General features: G+C 39.3%; 1 protein-coding gene across 1 annotated transcript in view; it reads right to left on the bottom strand.

Annotated features, from left to right (window-relative positions):
• Window positions 1-217: 217 nt before the first annotated feature.
• The window catches only part of COPS4 (COP9 signalosome subunit 4), a 31,236-nt gene continuing 14,688 nt past the window's right edge, over window positions 218-16,765 (bottom strand). The window contains exons 3-10 of the mRNA XM_036763894.1: window positions 15,378-15,529; window positions 14,456-14,559; window positions 11,487-11,640; window positions 9,907-10,057; window positions 8,799-8,969; window positions 6,737-6,852; window positions 1,547-1,631; window positions 218-738 (exon numbers count right to left, since the gene is read on the bottom strand). Of these exons, the coding sequence (XP_036619789.1) occupies window positions 605-738; window positions 1,547-1,631; window positions 6,737-6,852; window positions 8,799-8,969; window positions 9,907-10,057; window positions 11,487-11,640; window positions 14,456-14,559; window positions 15,378-15,529 (1,067 nt within the window). The 3' untranslated portion in view covers window positions 218-604. The remainder of the gene's footprint in view (window positions 739-1,546; window positions 1,632-6,736; window positions 6,853-8,798; window positions 8,970-9,906; window positions 10,058-11,486; window positions 11,641-14,455; window positions 14,560-15,377; window positions 15,530-16,765) is intronic.

Here is a 16,765-nt window from a genome sequence, read left to right as displayed (position 1 = left end):
TATAGCTCTAATAATGATACAGACTCCCCAAATCTCAAATGCAACAATGGGCTTTTTGGGGATATAATAAATATCTTTGCATATAAATAAGGAGCATGTAGCAATCTGGTTTAATTTTTGATTTAAAAAAACTATTACAAAGAGATGTGAAGCTGTAGAAAAGGCACGTTTATCTTAAATAACTATAGAAAACTGAAAAAGAAAAATATTGAATAACTAAAACACAAAAAACCATTTTTATTTGGCTCATTCCCCTCTTTATTGGAACATGTGAGAGGAATAAAGCACATATACAACATACCACAAGGTGAAGGACTAGAACAAATCTTTTTAGTCACAGAGATTTCACTCCATCAATTTAAACAAATGCCTTCAAAACAACTGAATGAGTCTGATAAGACACCCGCCAAATGGGGGACTAAGGATCTATAAATTTTAAAGTGTTCGTTCATACCATCTCCTCTTAAATACCGCTTCTTTAAATAGATTCTGTTGTAAGAGGACACTGAAATGTGGAGGGTCAGAATACAGATTCTCTGGAGTTGTAGTGAAAGTAATCTGTATAATAAAGAAGACATGTCAAAGCCCTCAAATTACTGCTGCGTCACTGGGCCATCTGGGCTTCCATGGCCTGTGCCGTCCACTCCGGTGCTGTCTGACTTATCTTCTCCAAAAGGTTATTCACTTGGAAACAAAGTGATTGAATCTGTTTGTCCCATGTTGGCAAAGCCTCACGGGCTAAAGGAAAAGAGGAAAAACATAAAGACTCCATTAATCAGTAGTACTTCTACCTAGGAGGAAAGGGATGGGGACAAGACTTGGGACTTCACTGGTTTAAGACAGAGATATAGGCCTCACTGCTCAGAAGAGTACAGGAACCAGGTTATGATCTAATTGGGAAATGTTTTAACAAATTAAATAAAAATACAAAGCAACCTAGATAATACTAAATTGTGGTTTTCTAAGGGACAGTGCCCACAAGGATCCATTTCTATTTGAGCCAGACACCACTGGTCTAAGGGCCTTCTGGACACACACACACCCCCCCCCCATCCATGTACACTGGCACCTGCTTTGTGATTTACAGTGTAAGGGAGCTGCCCAGAGTCACCCGGCCAGGAGGGGTCACAGGCAGGACATGACCCAGGACTTCCTGACTTCTAGCTAGCTCGCTTTCTCCATTACACGAAGCTGCCTCTGGGTCAAACCAAGACTACAAGCCCAGAGTCAGACCTCCTCTATAAATTCTTCTAGAACAAAAATATCTCATTGTAAAAGAGTAAATTAATTATGAAACACTCATTAGGAAGAGCATAAATATGTGCCACAGAAGCAAAAAAGCACACACATATCATTACTATTCCTCGAAAATTACAATAATTATTAGTGTCACTTATACTGGGCACAATGTCACAGTGTAACAGTCTTGTTACAAATAAAACTACTGCCACCTACTGGAGAAGACATTCCCTTTTTTTCATACGTCCTTAAATCAACAGCTACTGAACTGCATTTCAACAACAATAAATTGATAAATTCCTCTTACTTTCAAAATGAACTATTCCATCAATCTGATCGATAAATCCGTTCATGCGGCCCTCTGTGATCATCTGAGATGCTATCTTTTCTGCCTGAAAAAAAAAGAAATGACAGAACCACAGGCTCTCAGAGCTGGGAGAAGCGCGGTGGTGCTATCCAGCCCGGAGGAAGAACGCAGCATCACCCAGTCTCTGCTTGGAGACTTTGAACAAGGAGAACCTACAACCTCTTGTGGCAGGCAGGCCCTGCACACTGTATGGAATTCCAGGGAAATCAAATTCAATATAGAATTAAGCGTAACTTTTCTTTTCACAACCTTTTCAATAGGTGTAATTCAAGACTTTTAAATCTATAATCCAGAAGTCTGAAAAAAGAAAAATATACACTTAAAATGGGGTTTATAGGATTTTTTTCAAAGCACTAAGTAGTCCACAATCTCTGGTCCTTATTTTCCTAAACTGAAAAGGAAATCTAAGAGAAGGGAGTCTATGCACTTTGAAGGGGTGTGAACAAACAAACTCAGAATTCAACCACTGGAGCTTTACTAAATCCCCACATTGTCAAAACAGTCACAGGATGACAGAGGACTTAGGAAAGATGATCCACCTCTTCCTAGAATTTAGATGAGAAGCGAAGGAAGGAAATAAGCATTTCTATGGCACCTACTATTACCTCTTTCGATCCTTGCAACAAACCTGCAAGGTTAAGTGCTATTATCCCCAATTTACAGTTGAGGAAAGTGAGGCAAATAGAGGTTAAGTGACTTGCCCAGGGCCATACAGTAAGGATCTTCCTGACTGCAAGCACAGCTCTCTGTCCACTGTGCCACCCAGCTGTCCTGTAGAGAGATACTCCTAAGAAGAGGTTTCCTTCTGGGGAAAAAACACCATACCAGAGAGCAACAAAGATAACAAATATCTGGCCACTATCATGTGAGGTAGGTCAAAAACACGGTTGTTTACAAAAAGAAAGGCGTCATTCAACTCTCCCCAAAAAAATCTGGGAGATAGATAGGACACGGATTATTTACCAGGTTCCTCAGAAGTTAACATTTTTTTGACCATATCTGAGAACTGCCCAAACTGGGTAACAGAAAACCAAACATTCAATGTTCTGTTCTATTTTCACTGCTTTAGAGTCTCCCTGTGTGTATACACACACACATATGTAAATATGCACACACATGCATATACACACACACACACACATATATACACACATATACACGTCTCACATACTTGCTGTTTGTTATTACAAAAGTAAACTTCACAACCGCTTATGACTTTTTCTAATCCTATCCGGAAGTAAACATGTTAGTTTCACACTATTTGTGGGCTACTATTAGAAAGCAGAGGGGGAGGGTTAGGAACAGGGATTGTGTTTAGAACTTTTGCTTATTAGCCGACTTTTCAATATTAAAGGTAAATAGAAACCAATATAGGTATATGGCCATATATCCATATACATGTAAAAGAAGAATGAAGTTTGGTAAGCAACCTGGCAAGGAATCACTTAAGATACTTCCTTTTCTCTCTTTGGCTCTGGCTTAGAAAGTGTAACCATAAAGTGTGACCCAATAATTACTGTCAGCTGTAATTACGAGAGGAGGTGTTTGGGTTTTCTTGGCAATCTCAAGATCCTCCACACACATTATTACCAACTTACTGTCTCTTAGACATGGACACTCTTGAGCTCCTCGTTTTTAAGACATTCTGAGGACAAAATTAAATTACCTAGTAAATAGAGTTAATGACATAAGTTAAATCAAGAGGAAAAGTTATTACAACATATCCTAGGATTTGAGCTTGAATAGGAAAAAATTTACATCTTTCTTTATACTAATCTAACCGAAATTCAGCATTTTCTTCGATTATATGTAGGCAACAAAACATTATTCTGAAAGGGGTCCATAAGCTTCACCTATAGGGAGGTAGGTAGCAAAGTGGACAGAACAGTGGGCCTCAAACTTGTGTGAATCTGGGCAAGTCACCTAACCCCTCGTCTGCCTCAGTCTTCTCAACTATAAAATGGGTGTGATAATACCACCTACTTGCTGTGACAAGCCAGTGAGATACTGTCTCAAAAAGTACTTTCCTTACAAACCTCCAAGTGTTCTATAAATGCTGTTTATTCTTTTTTTTTTTTACCAGACTGTGCCATCATACAACAAAGGTTAAGAATCCTTGTTCTAGAGCAGGGCTGTCCAAAATGCGGCAATTTGTGCGGCCCGTCTACAAGCATAGAAATTTACATAAATGCTTCAGTAAACGAAGCCGAGCTACCACAGAACTCTCATTAAAATGGTAAATCAAAATATATTGTCTATTGTTTCAATAAAAACCTAAGGTTGGACAGCCCTGTTCTAGAGCATCACTTTACTCTTCGCAACTGCCAACTATAGAACATTAAAATATGTAAGTTTCCATTCTACATTACTCTTGCTACAAAATACAATTTTTAAGAAATCGGAATCACTTCACCTTTATGCTACAGAACACAAGCTATTTCCTTCCATTTCCTTAGGCTTCTCCCACCCGTCTCAGTTCTCAGAAGCTATAATGAGTTTTCATCTTCTCCACTCCTCCCCTCCTCCACCCAAACTGGATATGCACCACTCAAGTTCTCAAAGGACAGATCTAACCAGGTCATTTTCTTCAAGGCTTTGCTGTGACCAAACTCCAAACTAATCTATTCCAACATGAATTTATTCTATCTACCAAGTGTGAGGGCACATACTTTCTACTGTGGGGCTACAACATTTAAACAGACAATCCATAATCTGAGGAAGCAGCTGGCTCCCACAGGCTTCCTGTAAGAGGTGGGCACTCACCTAAATGCTGAAACAAAGAAGCTGGGAGGACACATGGAAGGCAGAGTTTGTACAGAGGCACCAACATACGACACGGAATGAATGCTGAGTCTAAGGAACAGAAAACAAGCTAGTTTGGGCAGCAGTGACAGAAGAGTAGTGTGGCTGGGCTGGTGAGCTAACATAACCGTGAAGGGTTTTCAATGACCAATGGAGAAGTCTGCAACAGAAAAACACTGAGGGCTCCTGAAGAGGGGAGAGACACAGTTAAGACTTGTGTTTTAGAAAAATTTTTACATTGACAGAGGATGGAAGCTGGGAGTCATTTAGGAGGACGTCACCACAGTCCAGGAGAGAGGTTATGAGGGCTTGAATTAAGGTGGTGGCCATGGGAGTGGAAAGGCATGGATGCTTCTGAAGTTGTGGAAGCAGAACTCCAAAGCCTAGGCAATGGTCTGAACATGGTGCTGGGGAGAGGGATGAGCCGACCACAACTCATTCCATGGCTGAGAATTCAAGGGCCTCTAAGTGGTGAGGCCTTCAAGATAAATGGGGATGTATGAATGGATGGAAAGAAGAGGGGCTTTATTTTGACGGGCTGAGTTAGAGTCCTCCAGAACATCTTGTTGGAAACATTCAAGAGACAGCTGGTGATACATGAACAAACCCTAAGAGGAGACACCAGGGCTAGACTGACAAGCCATCTGTGTAGAACGAGAACTAAAACTACGGGAGATGCTGAGATCACCAAGAGAAAGGCTGGAGGGAGAGAAAGGAAGAGAGCCTCGTGCGATGATTAGAAAGCAGGACACAAATTATGATTCAGGCAAAGGGGACAAAGAAGCAGCAGTCAAATAGGTGGGAGGAAAGCTGGGTGAGAACAAAATGGGAACTGAGGGAGGAGATAACACTGTGTAAAGGGGCCAAGAAGGATGAGGAAGGCCACTGATTTAGTAACGAATGGAGTGCTGGTAACCACTGGAGGGGTAGTTCCATCTAAGTAATGATGTTTGAAGCCAAATGGAAACAAGTTAAAGAGAAGTAGAAACAGTAAGAGGCTTTTTCTGAGACTCAGGCTGTGAAATAGAGAATGGATAATAACAGTATGAAGAAATGGCATAGAGAAGTCAAGACTGTTTAAGAATGGAGGGAGGCCGAAGCATGTTTACAGGTGGCAGAGGAGCCAGCAGATAGAGAGACTGACAATCAGGGACAGATAGAAGCCAAACGAAAGGGCAATCTGCTGAGGAGACAGAACAGGATGGAACCAAAGGCACAAGTAATGGGGCTGGCCTTGGTGAGAAGGGCCACCGCCTCCTCAGAGACTAGATCAAAGGCAGAAAAAACGGGAGATGGTGTTAAGGGATTGTAAGGTACAGATGAGGAAATTCACAAGGGAGAAGAGAATATCTGAAATAACTACTATGTAGAGTGTGATGAATCAACAGCAAAAAAGGAAAGCACTGTTGTGGAACAGTGAGGGCCCAGCTGACGTGAGGTAACACAAGTGTGGTCAGACATCTTCCTCTAGTGCCATTCCATAGCACAAGAAGATGTAGCTAAGGCCAGAAAACAGGGTTCAAAGTGTGGCAAGGCATTGAGGGCATGAGGGCAAAAAAACAAAAAACTGGAGAGTTTAAGACTGTGTACAGCTGACCTGATTAAGTGCAGGCCCCAAATGGGATGCAAAGAAAGGGAGGCTTGATAAGGAAAATGTCCTGGGGGAGCACTAAGGAGCAGAATGGTGACATCGCAAAGCACAGATTTAAGAGGAATGAGGCCTGGAGAATGAAAGGGTATAATCACAGAGAGAAGCTTCATACATTCTGTATCACTGCACTGGGATGCTTATGGCCAGATTTCTGTGAACATGAGAAGATCACAGACTTCGGGGGAGGAAGGCCTCACTGGTCCAGTTTCATTGCCCAGTCATGCCATGCAAGCCCCCCAGGCTTGAGCTAAACTAGTCCGCCTGTTCTGTGGCTAGGCCCCCCGCTTCCCTGCCTTTGCTCGTGGGGTTGCCTCCACTTTCTCCACCCTCCCCACAAGTATCTGTTGTAGCTGCCCATCTCCCAAAGCCAAACCAAACATAACCTCTTCCAGGAAGCACATCCTGATTTTCCCTTTCTCTGAACTTCCACAACCCTTTGTTTGGACCTCCTGAGATACCAAACATATCCTGCCATTTACCACAGTTATTCATCTATGCTTAATACATATCTGCCCATTGATTTTGATATTCCTGAGGACACAGGCTGGTTTATTCATCTTTGTAAATCTCCCAGCATCTGGTACTTAGTAGATGCTCAATGACCAACAAGTTAATTCTAACATTCTGTCCCCCTGAAACTTTATTATTATTATTTGGTATCAAACATAAGAAAATACCTTAGCTGCAGGGATCTCTAATAGAGCTCCAAGCTCTTCAAATGTAATATTATTATACAACTTGCTTGCAGACAACAAATTGTGTTCAATGACAGCTCTGTCCAAGATGCTGGAACCTTACAGAAATTTAAACAGACAAGGATAAGTTCTCCACCGATTTTGCTCTGCATTCCAAAATTACATTAATTTCTTTGTATATAATACCTATGCTAGTATTTGTGTTGTCCTTTCAATCACACAAAAAAGGTCGGCTTGGGTCAACATAAACTGGCTTTAGCAAAACATGAGTTCTGAATTCAATCAAATGGAACTAGTTTTGAAAAAAAAAATGCTTATTGGCTAAATGAATTCAACTTTTGGGGTCTTCTTAAAACCAAGGTAAATCTTGTTAAGTTTTAAAAGTGGGAAAAAATGTCTGAACATTTTCCAAGGTAAGAGTAAATGATGATTTTTTAAAAAATAACTGTTTACCTTTAAAAGTGGTAATGAAAAAAAAAACATACAACCTGAGCTAGAAATATTACTGTAGGCATTTACTGATTAGTAAGGTTTTGACTACACAGCCTACATTTCAAATAAATATTAGCAAAAGTGCAAACAAATCTGGTGAATATAAATGCAGAACCTAAGCAATCCTGGGTCAAAGTTTATGCATTCTTTTTCCAGGTATCCAGCTATTTTCGTCATGACTAATCACTGTCACAGAATCCCAGAGTTTCGCAGGAGCTCAGAGACCACGTGGTCCAGCTCATAACTGACTAGGAAGTGCTGCTACAACATCTCTGACAAGTAGTCAGCAAGGCTTTGCTTAGAGACCTCTGGTCAAGGTGGGGAAACCCATTTCCATTACACAGGGGACTGGATTGTCCAAGGAAATTATTGAGTAAAGAAAACTTTTCAGTATGTTTCTCTAACTTCTAAGTGGGTAAAATGTAAACTATTCAGTCAATAATCCATAAAAGTTGAAGAAAAATATATGCTTAAAACAGAGGTTTTCTCGGCCATTGGGTTTTTTTTAAAGGCACCGACTGGTCTACTGCTTCTGTTCCTTGTTTTCCTAAACTGAAAAGGATATCAGCAAAAAATCAAATAGAAGGGGTCTATGAAAATCAGAAGGATAGGAAAAAAATCCACTCAAAAGCCAACCACGAGGGCTTTAGTACATCTCCACAACACCAAAGTCGCTACAAGGTAACAGGGAACCTAGGAAAGAGGACTCTTCTCTTCCTGGATTTCAGATCCCCCTAGAAGTGGCTGGCTCCCTACATTAGACAAAATATGCAAGGGAGTAACAGAGTAGCCCACTGTTATGTGAGGTCAGTTAAAAAAATATTGGTGTGCATTTAACAAAAATAAAGAGCTTATTTACCCCTCACAAAAAATTCAATAAGTTAGAACATGGGTTATCGTCTCAATTTTAAAGTTGACAAAATTAAGATAAAAGATGTGTAGTGATTCATCCAAAGGCATATTGCTGATCAGTGCCAGAGCTAAGACAAGATCACTGTTCTTTCCTCTAAGATCATACTGTCTCTTAAAAGCACTTTAAAAGAGGCCAGGAAAGAGAGCATAATGAAGACAATAAGAACTAAAATAAAAGAGTAGAAATGCTGTAATGCTGGGAAATGACTGGAAACTGGGGCAATGGATTTCATTCTGGCCTTCGCCCCTACCTCACTATGTGGTGGTGCTCAAAAGAGAACAGCGTACCTCATTTTTTCTCCATATAAACAAGATTAATAATATTTGTGCTCATACATGATGTTTGAGGATGATTACAATGTTTACTAAGTACCCTGAGGTATGGGAAAGTAGGCACTTCTCTTGCAAATGGCATCAAAAAAATCTACTGGCCTACAATAATTTTCCCTAATAGAATTAACTTTGCATCTAAGACATGCAACACTTTCAACAGGACCAGCTGTATGACATAAATTAAAAATATGATTAAAGCTAGTCTATAATTAATGTTACCTAATATCTACTAGCCTAGAAAAATTAAAAAGCTCACAGGATCAGGACACTTACGAAGCTTACTACTATTCATAAAATCTATCTATACCGTCAGCTGTAGTTGCTTTTTGGTGAGGCATCAACATGGCAGCAAATTCTTGAAGCTGATTTCCTCTGATAATCCTATCTAGATACATTTTCTCTAGGATTCCATAGGCTGCAAGCTGCTGACACCTTTCATCCTTAAAAAGAGTGGCTAGCATTCGAGAGCGCTGCTGCCCTAGAGAAACAAACAAGAGCATCATCAACACATTTCTCTATTAGAAAACTTAATATTTATGCCTTTGAGCAGTAGTAAACTACATGTAATTTGGTAATATGTTTTTTTAAAAAATCAAGACTACTGGTTTTACATTGTCTAGCCCAAATATTTTTAATGTAATTTCTTCAGCAAACACAGACCAAGATTAAGATTTCAGAATTATTTCAAAAAGTCATGTTTAGGCTTACTAAAACTTATTTATATCAAGTACTTACTTACTTTCCTGAACTGGAGTGATTATATTCCGTAGGTTGGTACAAATAGCCTTCTAAAAATCTATGTTAACTCTGTTATTTACTGTATGGGAGATATGAATGGACAGCCTAGAACTGAAGCTTGCAGTGAAAACACAAACTCTTCAAAGCAGCACAACAACTACAATTTCATCACCAAACTGAGGCAGACTCTGGGCCTTCTCTGCCTTTTTTGTTACATTCAATTTTATATCACTTCATTACCTGTTAAAATTCACGAAGCACTTGCACAGAGATGACCTCACTTAATCTTCACAATAACCTTGTGAAGAATATAGGAATCACCCTATTTTACAGATGAAGGACGTGAATCTCAGAGACAGTAAATGACCTGATCCGGCTAGTAAGTGGTAGCTCTGGGGTTTCTGCTTCCTCCCTTGCAATACAGCCAGGCAGCGGGCTTAAGCACCAGTGAGAGACGTGTGTAAGAGTCACTGACATAAGTGTATATTGAGAAATAGGATATTAAAGAAAATAGCTATGATTCAGGACACTGACCTCCCTTTTTGTTAAAACACTTAACTTTTATCTCCCCAAATAGTAAGTATCCGTATGTAGACGATTCTATCCTACAAAAGGTGGAAGTTATTAAAGAGCCCTCCTCTGATACATGGGATTCAGAGAGTGAATGATGCATTTACCTGCTGATGCCAAGATGGTGCAGTGCAGAGCATGTTTTAAGGCCTCCAGTCTTTCACTTTCATGAACAATCGTCTTATAGGACAGCTCGTTGTATCTTTGGGCGGCTTCAATGAACTTTCTTCTGTAATCAAGGACACGAGCATAGCACACCTGCAGCAGTGAGAGTAGGTCTAAATTAGCAAAAATAAAAATTTAAAGTTAAAAATCAAAGGGTCAATGGACCTCCCTCCACATCCATCCAGTCAAATGGTCCGTGACTTCTGTGTGCTGTGGAGCCCTGAGCAGAAGTCTGGGGAAGCTAATTACCTCCCATTTTCTAAGAAGAAAGACATCTTATGCATAAAATGAAATACAAAGGACTCCAAAGGCAACCAACTCCACTGAAACACATTTATCAAAATATTACAAAAGCCAAGCCTCCAGATGCCAGATTAAGAAAACCTGCTCTAGTTCAACCAATAATTGAACAGCAATCTTCTCTAAAACGCATCCCACTGTCATCCGTCCTTTGCCTGAAACAGTACTGTGTACGTGATGCTGCAGGACAGAGGGAGGAAGGAGGGTGGCAAGGACAGAGGAAGAGAGACATGGAGAGAGAGAGGGAGAGAGGAAGGGAAGGAAGAAGAGAGGGAAAACAGAAGGAAGGAAGGAAGGAAGGAAGGAAGGAAGGAAGGAAGGAAGGAAGGAAGGAAGGAAGGAAGGAAGGAAGGAAGGAAGGAAAAGTAGAGAGGGGAAAACCCCTGCACTACTGCCCCCCCTGACTTCCTGGAAAACTTCTGAGGCAAGTAACTGGGCTTCCTTCTGCAGGCTTCCCTCCCCACCTCCAAATCTCGAGAATCTCCTGAGATTCCTGCGGATCAGCCTGCCCTCTTGGGGTCCTCTGGTGGAGATCATTTGCAAACTCTTTTAGACTAAGAACTTCTCTCACTACATTCTTGGATTTCTGCATACTGTTCTCATGTACTCATAATCACACCTTACATATCTCTTCACCCTTTCACTTTGTAGCTGGAGCCCTGACAAGACTGCAAAAGATATTAACAATTACAATTTGTTTATTAGTAGAAATATCCCCCAAAATAAAAACAAACCGCAGCATCGATCTGTGGCGTTTTAACTGAGACCTGAGGCTTGCTGATTCCTAGCTAACTTTTCCAAAGGGGTGGATTTAGTAAATTAAGAACATGTCCATATAATAAAAGACACAGAATTTAAAAAGAGCTGGAATGGGATTTTCTGTTTGGAAAGCTTTCTCTATCCTTCATCACCACAGTTAACGCAGAAATCTTTTAAAAATAAAATTTAAAAAGCAAGTCCAACGAACCAATGGGGTAAGCTTTAAAAACAAATGGCTGGATCTTCATTATAACTGCTTTCTTGCAAAAAAAAAAAAAAACAAAAACAAAAAAAAAAATAACTGCTTTCTTGTAGGTCCTCTCTAATTTAGTTTAAACTGTTCCACTGTACTTACACAGAACCTTTCCTTCTACTCTGGAACCCTATTCCATTAAATAATTGTTCAAATGTTTACATTATGAGCTGTTTAAGGAGAAATAAGGAGACCAGTAAGTGGGGTCACCTTGTAGTGGATCTGCAGCTGCTCATTGGTGGATTCGTTCTGAAGCAAGGATGCTCGGTTGATGTAAGCCTCTGCTTGCACAGGGTCATCGTCCTCCAGATACAGACGGGCAATCTTCAGATAGGTCTCCAATTTGTAATCTACATTGTATTGCCTGAAATTAAGAAATAAAAAACACAGAACATCAACTTTAAAAAACAATGTTCTTTCTATGATACAGGATGCTAGCTTCTCAAAGAAGGCATCCTAACACGTTCTGGAGTTATCTGATGCATTCCAAATTTATACAACATTTCTACATCATTAGAAATGAAGTATTACTGAGCTTAGTAAAGGCAGATCATTTGGACCTCTATCTTTTATCACAAGCCTTGATAACATTTTAATGTTCTTCCTTCTTTATTTTATTTATGTTACATCTTAGTTCCTTTACCTAAATACTCAAAAAGCTGCCAGACTGCTGTGGCAGATATTTGCTTTAATGATTACTATTTTACCTATGTCTGTTTTCCCAAACAAGAACAGTAACTCCACTGCTACTAAGAAAAAAAAAATAACAGCTAAATCAAATGGCCAACATGCCATTCCCTAATTAATTAAACCAAGTGAGAGTTTAAACTAGCTGTGCCATCAGAAAAAGCAAGAGAAATGATTTTTAAATAATAATAACAAAAATCTAGAGGTGATATTGTCAGGAGAAACAAAGGCAAAACAGTTGGGAAGCCTTGCCTTTCACAACTACTGAAGGAATAAATAATGTGAGTCACCAAATGTGCTTTTAAGGACAAGATCAAAAGCTATGTATGAATGAAAGGTATCATGTATCACAAAATTCTCTTTCTATTAGCTGCTTTTCAGTAGTGTCACCACTGAGATGTTTCATAACCTAAATGCTAATGGTAAGGAAGTGTACACACTGGTATTTTTCTCACCATCACAAAATTACATTTATGGGCACAGAGCCTATAGTCAAGTGACAAAAGATAAGAGAGGATTACTTCGAAATCTGACACAGCTGACTTAGTAAACCTGCCAGATGAAACAGAAAGTGAATGTGATCATGCAACAGAATACTTAATATCTTTCATCCTCCTTATAGCGATTTAGTGTGGCAGAGAGAAAGGCTCCACGTATGCCAAAATATTTCTAAGAGCACTTTCTATGGAAATAAGAAACTGGAAATAAAGTGGATGTCTACTGATTGAAGAAATAACTAAATGAATCATTGCACACTAATGTAATGAATCACAAAAAGTGATTGCATTGTAAGAAAAGATGACTCTGAAGGATTCAGAGAAATCTGGAAAGGTACGTATGAACTGAATGCAGAGTGAGGTAAGCATCCCTAAGAGAAAAATGTACAAAATGACTCAATGATGCAAAGGAAAAGAGTATAAAAAACAAACAACCCAGAATCCAGCTCAGTGCACTGACTGTGACTCGTGAAGAGACGGAGCTGCCCTACTCTAGGGAGAAAGGTGTGCGCTGTCCTGATACCATTCCTATGGCTACTTTGCTTAACAAAGCTTCTCTGTTATAACAGAGGTCTCTATGAGGGGAGGAGGTGCTGGAAAATGACAAGGATATCAAAAAAAAGATCAGTTTTTTTTTTTTAAATATGCTTTCAGGATGAAGTACTTCATGTATCAAAGACTTACAAACAAGGTAAAAAATTAAAACTGGAAGTGATAAATCAGCTGGAACATTACAGCTGTGTCTTTCTTTAATCTTTTACCATGAGAAAAGTAAAGTGAACTCTCAAATACGCAGCTATCCTCTACCCAGAAGGCAGTCCAGAGAGTGCTTTCGGGCCGACTCTGTGACTGTTCTAGCTTGATTACCGCAGCTTCCTCGTCATGTAGTAATCCATATCCATCGTGAAGAAAAGACTAGTCGGTCTGGCCTTGGCAAGCTCAGAAATGTGGCGTTTACTGTTTCAATATTCAAAGGAAAAGTAAAAAATGTGATCTAATAACCCTATAAATCTATGTGAGGAAGTATGATGTAGCTGTCCTTGAAGCGAGGAAAACCTGAATTCAATTTTCACTTATGACACGTATGGGTTGTGTGACTCTGGGAAAATCAACGAATCCCTCACTGCCCCCAGACAACTGTCTAAGACAATCAATTGCAGAGAAGTGCTAGTCTATGCTTATTGAGGGAGTTTTCTCACCAGTAAAAAAATAAATAAATTGCCAATCAAGTGACAGATTGAGACTAAATTTTTTAAAATGAGTCACAATAATAGGAAAAAAGACTAGATTGAAAGTAATAGTTGTTCACATAAATAGTTGTCCAGATATATGTAATTTTGTGATGGTGAGAAAGACACCAGTGAAGACTTCCTTACCATTACCAACAAAGACAGACTTAGGAAGAACTCTAATCAATGCAATAACCAACCACAATTTCAGGAGACAGATGCTTATACATGATAACTAACTACTCTCTGAGAAAAAGGTGAAGTCAGAGTGTGAAATACCCAGTGAGCAAGCTAGCTCACTAAGCAACAGACGTAGCCAATGTGGGGATTTCTTTTACAAGGATTTTGTTTTTCTTTCATTTAATTTGTTCATTGGGGGAACTGAGGATAGTGACAGGGTCATCAAAATGGAAAAAATAAATAAAAGAGTCATTTAAGTGGTTTTTAAAATACATAGAGGAGAAGAGAAGTAATTACAGACAAGCAGGACAGCTCTGAAAATTACATTTCAGATATGACAGATACCTGAAGGGAGAGAGCAGCACAGCTGTCCATAGTGTAAATTCACAGCTGCTCACACCATCAATCCTATTTTTCTATTCTGCTTTATAGAGAGAAGAGCTTGTCTTATTTGTGTTTAAGCTCAGGAGTTTTAAAATAAAGTAAAAAAACAAATAGTTCTTCATTTTAAACAAGCAGAACCCATTAGAACTTAAGTACTAGTAGAACATGGAAAGAAAAAAAGCATCTATTGTATTGACTGTACTTTTGTCCTGTCTCCAAGGGAATTCCCACCAACACTTGCGCTGCATTTCTCCAGTCTTCTTCTTTCTCATATATTGATGCAAGATGCTGTCTTATCGAAGCAACCTTAATAATTAAAAAAAAAAAACTATTAATCTGATTGAATTTCAAATGATACAGCAAGTTATTTTAATTTATCCAGGGTAGATAAGTTCAAGTATGGTGACCTAAAGTCTTCAAGTAGTAAAAGTTATCATAAAACACCCCATTTTTTTCGGTAAGATTTACATTTAAGAAAAAGTAAAATCTCAAACCAATCTAATATATAGAAATAGGTGATGCAATACGTATGTAGTAACATCCTTAAAAGAGAAATGACAATTCATTAAAAATTCCCTGTAAGATGTTACTGCTTCCATCTGACTGGACCACTGTGTGCTTCATTAGTATTGGTACTGATTCTATTTTATTACTACCTTTTTTTTAACATATTCATTTCAAATATATCACTTCCTTGCTCGATGAGTATTCCTTTGTGACAAAGATTAAAAGATACAGACCGCTAGACAACAGCGATCAATGCTGCACCCAAATCTGTTGAGTATGTGCAACATTTCATGGCCACAGGCGCCACCTTCTTTCTTCCATGGAAGGTATATTTCCTTAGTTTTAAACTCTAAGCACAAGCTTCGCGTTACCCATCATTTTTAATAGCATTTTAAGAACAGTGTTAAGTACTGGGCAATTCACTAGATCAGTGATCCCCAGACCTTCTGGAGTTGTAGCACCCTACCATTTGACAGTCTGACATCTCTTTAACATGTACTTTATTTTTCAAAATTTCATGACACCCCTTAAAAAGCCCTTTAAAAACTGACAGGTAATCATGGTTTGGAATCGCTGCTCTAGACATTATAACTAAGCTCCGGTTCCTTGCTTTTTACCTGCTCTTCAAATGAAATGACTCTGGGCTGGATCTTTTCCAAGGTGAAATGATAGATTTCTTTGGCCGTGCTGTCAGGCAGATTAGGTAGGTGTGTGCAGAAATCAGTCAGCAACTGCCGAGAGATCACTAGACTGACATTCTCATTTACCACTTGGTTTGAAAACATGAGACAAAGAAATATGAGTAATTTACATACTTTTCAACTATTTCACAAGAAAAATTTTTTATTTGCTTAATTCTTACACAGAGGACACCTTATGTTTGCTGAACTGAATTGACTGATTTGACAAAACCACTAAAGATTTCTTATCTTGATGCCAAAATATATGAAAAAACATTATCTGTACCCAACAGAAATAATCAAACATTTAATTTTTTAAAAAATAATATTCAAAGATAACTTTCATAAATAGTTGAGAATCATGCTTTCTTTCCCCTACCTACACTCACTTTTAAAAGCTCATAAACATAATGGTATAACAGTTATGAATCCAATTAAAAATGCAAAATTCAACAGAAAAGGTTACACAGCCTCCCACAATGAAATTAATCAAGCACTGCTAAAGTCATTAATTTCTATGCTATAAACAAACTGCTTTTAAAAACAGAACTGAAGATCCTGTTTTTAAAGCAAAAAGCCGATAATGTATTTTTTGTTCATTAATTGTAATGGATTACGTTCAGAACCACCAGCTAAGGAAACTGGTGACCTTAGTGTTAGGACCATAGCTGCAGTCAGGGGCAAACGGCACACCAGGCTCCTTTACTTCAGGAAGGGATGGGGAGAACAGACATTCCTCTCTGGGGAAGAGCTAGAGACCCCAGACACCACAAGGCCAGGGCAGGAAGAGCTATCTAGTCCCCACCCGAGTGAAAGAGAGCCATGAGGAAGCTCATATTGAAACGGACCCTGGCAAGGACTTCTACAGAATCATCACTTGGCACTTAAGAAGCCAAGGAGGAGTAGATGCTTTGTAGCAAACAGATTCTTCGAGGGAGGGAAGGGAAAAAGGACTTGAGCCCACCCCCTCCCCCGACTCCCCAGAAAAACAACCTTCAAGGTGTCACAGACAGAATGAATCTTAGGGATCATCTAGCTCAACTCTTCGATTTTACAGAAGAGAAAAGGAGGAAAGATTTGTCTAAGGTCACAGAGACACTAGGGAAATTGAGGCTGAGATGAGGTGAACCCAAATCTGATGGGCTGACAGCCTGTCAGGCCTGGAAAGGAACCTCTGTTCAACCCCCTCACTTTACAGAGAGGGAAAGAAAGACCCCCAGCTAGTGTCACTACAGAGAGACTAAAATCTCACTTTGTTCTCTCTGCCAGGCTGTTGCTCTCTGCCCATCTTTGGAGGACCAGGGGACTAGCTCTTCTGGAGCAGT

Source organism: Trichosurus vulpecula, chromosome 6, assembly GCF_011100635.1.
Source record: "Trichosurus vulpecula isolate mTriVul1 chromosome 6, mTriVul1.pri, whole genome shotgun sequence".
Classification (NCBI taxonomy): Eukaryota; Metazoa; Chordata; class Mammalia; order Diprotodontia; family Phalangeridae; genus Trichosurus; species Trichosurus vulpecula.
Note: the sequence above shows the minus strand (reverse complement) of the source record. Positions and strands in the feature narration are given on the sequence as shown.